General features: G+C 36.7%; 1 protein-coding gene across 1 annotated transcript; it reads left to right on the top strand.

The window, feature by feature from the left end:
- Window positions 1-2,540: 2,540 nt before the first annotated feature.
- LOC18042156 (auxin-responsive protein SAUR50) lies at window positions 2,541-3,482 on the top strand. Its single transcript, XM_006435088.2, has one exon. The coding sequence runs from the start codon at window positions 2,830-2,832 to the stop codon at window positions 3,142-3,144; it is 315 nt and encodes a 104-aa protein (XP_006435151.1). The 5' UTR covers window positions 2,541-2,829; the 3' UTR covers window positions 3,145-3,482.

Genomic DNA, 3,482 nt, shown 5'->3' with positions numbered 1-3,482 from the left:
TGTCATTAGTTCAGCAAATAAAAAATATTCAGATGTGATTGACAAACATTATTAGATAGATATTAAGTTTGCAGGAGATAGTCGACAAAAACCTTGAGAGCAAAATTGTTGTGTGTTGCTATTTTTTTCTTTTGGAATTGATTAGTAGCTGGTGTGTCCTATATTGTTTCCCTGTCCAGTTGCTTAACGCTCATTAACTATTACGACTTTTTTTATCTCCTTGTCAGTTGCTTAAATTGGTTGGATATTTCTATCACAATGTCCTCTAGCATGAGTGAAGTTCCAAATCCACATATAAAAACTTGTGAAAAGTGATGCAATGATAAGATCTTACGAACTTCGTGCACAAGAGAGAATCCGAATCGTAAGTTTTGGAAGTGCAAAGGATGTGGGGCATTTGAATTAGACGACGATCGGAAGAACAGTGAATATACTGTGTGTCGAGGGGTGGAAGATCGAAATATGAACGAGATTAAAATTGATCTCTTACTAGGAGAAGTGCGCAAGCTGGGGCATCAAATGGAATGCTTGTCTTTTAAATTTGAATTGCTTGAAAGAGAACTTTAACAAAGTTCGCAACCAAGTATTATTGTAAAATATGTCCCACGAATAATTATATGTATTTTAATATGTATTGTATTTAAATTGTATATTCAACTAATGTATTAACTTCTCTTATTTGCAATGAAAATTAAGTTTATGGTTGAAATATTATTTTCTGTTATTTGCAACTTTGCATTAAATCGTGTATAACTTTTGGTTCACAAGGAAAAGTTTGAACTAATTTCAATGGACAAGGAACCTCACGTTGTAGTGATACCATTCCCAGCACAAGGTATTGCTGAACATGGAATCAAGGTCACATTTGTTAGCACCGAGCATATGCACGCCAAAATCACGGCTTGAATGCCACAGAAAGCTGAACATTTCCCCCTTCCCAATCAAACCATTTTCAGCTGCAAAACCATGTTGCAAATGCACTGCATAGTCACTCACAAATCTCTAAGCCACATAAACAGACCAAGCAACTGGGTTTTCTCATATTTCATTCAACTTGACAAAAATCGCATAGACTAACAATACTCTTGCAATGGCTGCAAACAACTCACTTTTGTAATAAATTGAACAACACAATCAACATTAATCGGCAATTGCAATATATGCTCTGTAAAATTTAAATAGAATAAATTAAGAACTAAACAGAACCTAATTGCTCAAAGGCTCACAAAATTCGGCAAATATGACAAAAATTAAGATTCCACGTTAGGCTAGGTGAAGTACCCGAAATGGGGCAAAATACTACTGCTGAGATCGAGAGATTGAGGGAGAGATTGAGGGAGATCGATGCCGAGAGAGTGAGGGAGAATGAAGCCACCAAGAATGAGAGAAAACCGAGCTAAGAGAGTGAGGACAACCGAGAACGAAGCTGTTGCTGTGTGGAGAACGAAGCTGTTGCTGTGTGGAGAACGAAGCTGCTGGGTTTTTGTTGCAATGAAAGGAGCCTTTTAGAATGAAAACCGAGTTGCACAGTTGCAGTGAAAATCGAGCTTTTGTAGTGAAGGGAGAACAAAACGTAACGTGCGTGTGTCTTGTTTGGTGCACGTACGAGGAACCTTTTAAAGGTTGTCGTTTTGTGCAAACTTTTGTGCTCATATTTGTGAGAATATCGCTACTGTTCCTTAATAGGCCACGTCGGTCTATGTATATTTAGGTTGCATGAATTTCAAGTTTAAATTAGTGTTCGATGCAAGTTTAAATTAATGTGTAACGAAGAGATATTAATAAAAAGAGAAAGTCTTGAGAGACCTTTTAACTTATTTACTTTTTTCAGTATTTATGGGGCTTATTTACAATCCTTCCTCAATTATCACATAATTGAGTGGAGCCAATCTATTCCTCACGAAATGTGAGTAGAGTGGACAGCCCTCGAATATTTAAGAGGGTTTGAAGAATTTGGGCAGCGCTTCAGAGGAGTACATGCCACGATGAAGATCTCAATTGTAGAATTTGTGTGTAAATATTAATTATAATACCTACAGTCCTGTATAAACAGTATTAAAAAAAAAAACTTATTTACTTTTTTCTTCTTCTTTTTTTTACGTGTATTTCTCCAATGAATAAGAGTAAACACGTATGTGATAAAGATTCAAACTAATATGTTAAAAGTATCATGAAAAGAAAGTTAAAATGACGTTACTCATCATGAGATATTACATATTAGCCCCGCTAAATTACTCATAATCACAAAGAGGACTAGCTGGTAGGTAATGCTGAAGTGCTTCTTAAGGGAAGGTTTTTTACTTATAACCGTTTCTGCTTTACCATGGAGCAAAAGAATGAGTCATAGAAAGAGGTTTTAATATGTAATTGGGATTCAACTGGTTGAAAATACAACGTAGGGAGTAGAAAAAGAAAAGATTAAAGAAAACTTTTTTTTAATAGGGAAAAAAAAAAACACTTGAAAGCTGAAACCAAGCTCAAAAAGGAAGAGAAAGAGGGACCCTTTGTCCTTCGGAAGGGCAACAAGAGATTGTCAAACCAATGGGATTGGCACCCAACGTGTCCTGAGAGTTTACGTACACGGACCCCAAAAACACCCATGGCCATGGCTCTGTTTTCTGCCCCCACAACCCCACATGACTGTGCTTCATTTTCCCTCTATCTACACCCGCACCCATAACAAGTCTCACCGCAAGCATAAATACGTACACCCCTCATACATTTTCACATCGCCTCACAATAATAATTGAAAAAAAAAAAAGAAAGAAACTTCTCTCAGAGCTCTTCTTCTCTATTGTCATTAATTACCCGCACAAGTTCTTCATTAGGATGGCCATCAGAAAATCAAACAAGTTGTCTCAAACGGCTGTGATTAAGCAAATTCTCAAGAGATGCTCGAGCTTGGGGAAGAAACAAAGCTACGATGAACAAGGACTCCCTTTAGATGTCCCAAAAGGTCATTTTGTTGTGTATGTTGGTGAAAACAGAAGCAGATACATCATCCCAATAACTTTCTTGACTCGTCCTGAGTTTCAAAGCCTGCTTCAACAAGCCGAAGAAGAATTTGGCTTTGATCATGACATGGGCTTAACCATTCCATGTGAAGAACAAGTGTTCCAGTCCTTAACATCAATGCTCAGATAAGAAGAATATTGCCGAGCTACGCTGCTAGGGTACTTGCTTGTTTGTTTTTGGAGAAATTGGCTGATGATGAAGCTGCTTCAATTGCTTCTCTCTCTCTCTCTCTTTTTCCTTTTTTCTTTTTCTTTTACAGTAAATCTAACCCGGCCAACGAAGAATTAATATTTTAACCCATGGATATTATTATTATTATTATCTGGGTTAACTATTTTAGAGTTGTAAATCTCAAAAGTAAACTTATTAGCATTTTCCTCACTGTGGACTCTGGTGTGTGGTGTTGTATACTACCAATGTACCCTGTGAGAGATCTAAATATTAAATTAAGCTCTACCTTCTTTTTT

Source organism: Citrus clementina, unplaced genomic scaffold (genome assembly GCF_000493195.1).
Source record: "Citrus clementina cultivar Clemenules unplaced genomic scaffold, Citrus_clementina_v1.0 scaffold_5, whole genome shotgun sequence".
NCBI lineage: Eukaryota > Viridiplantae > Streptophyta > Magnoliopsida > Sapindales > Rutaceae > Citrus > Citrus x clementina.
The sequence above is the reverse complement of the archived record's forward strand: the minus strand, read 5'-3'. Positions and strand labels throughout refer to the sequence as shown.

What these genes read in the sequence shown, in the direction of transcription:
- LOC18042156 (XM_006435088.2), top strand. Translation starts at nt 2,830, where the DNA reads ATGGCCATCAGAAAATCAAACAAGTTGTCTCAAACGGCTGTGATTAAG.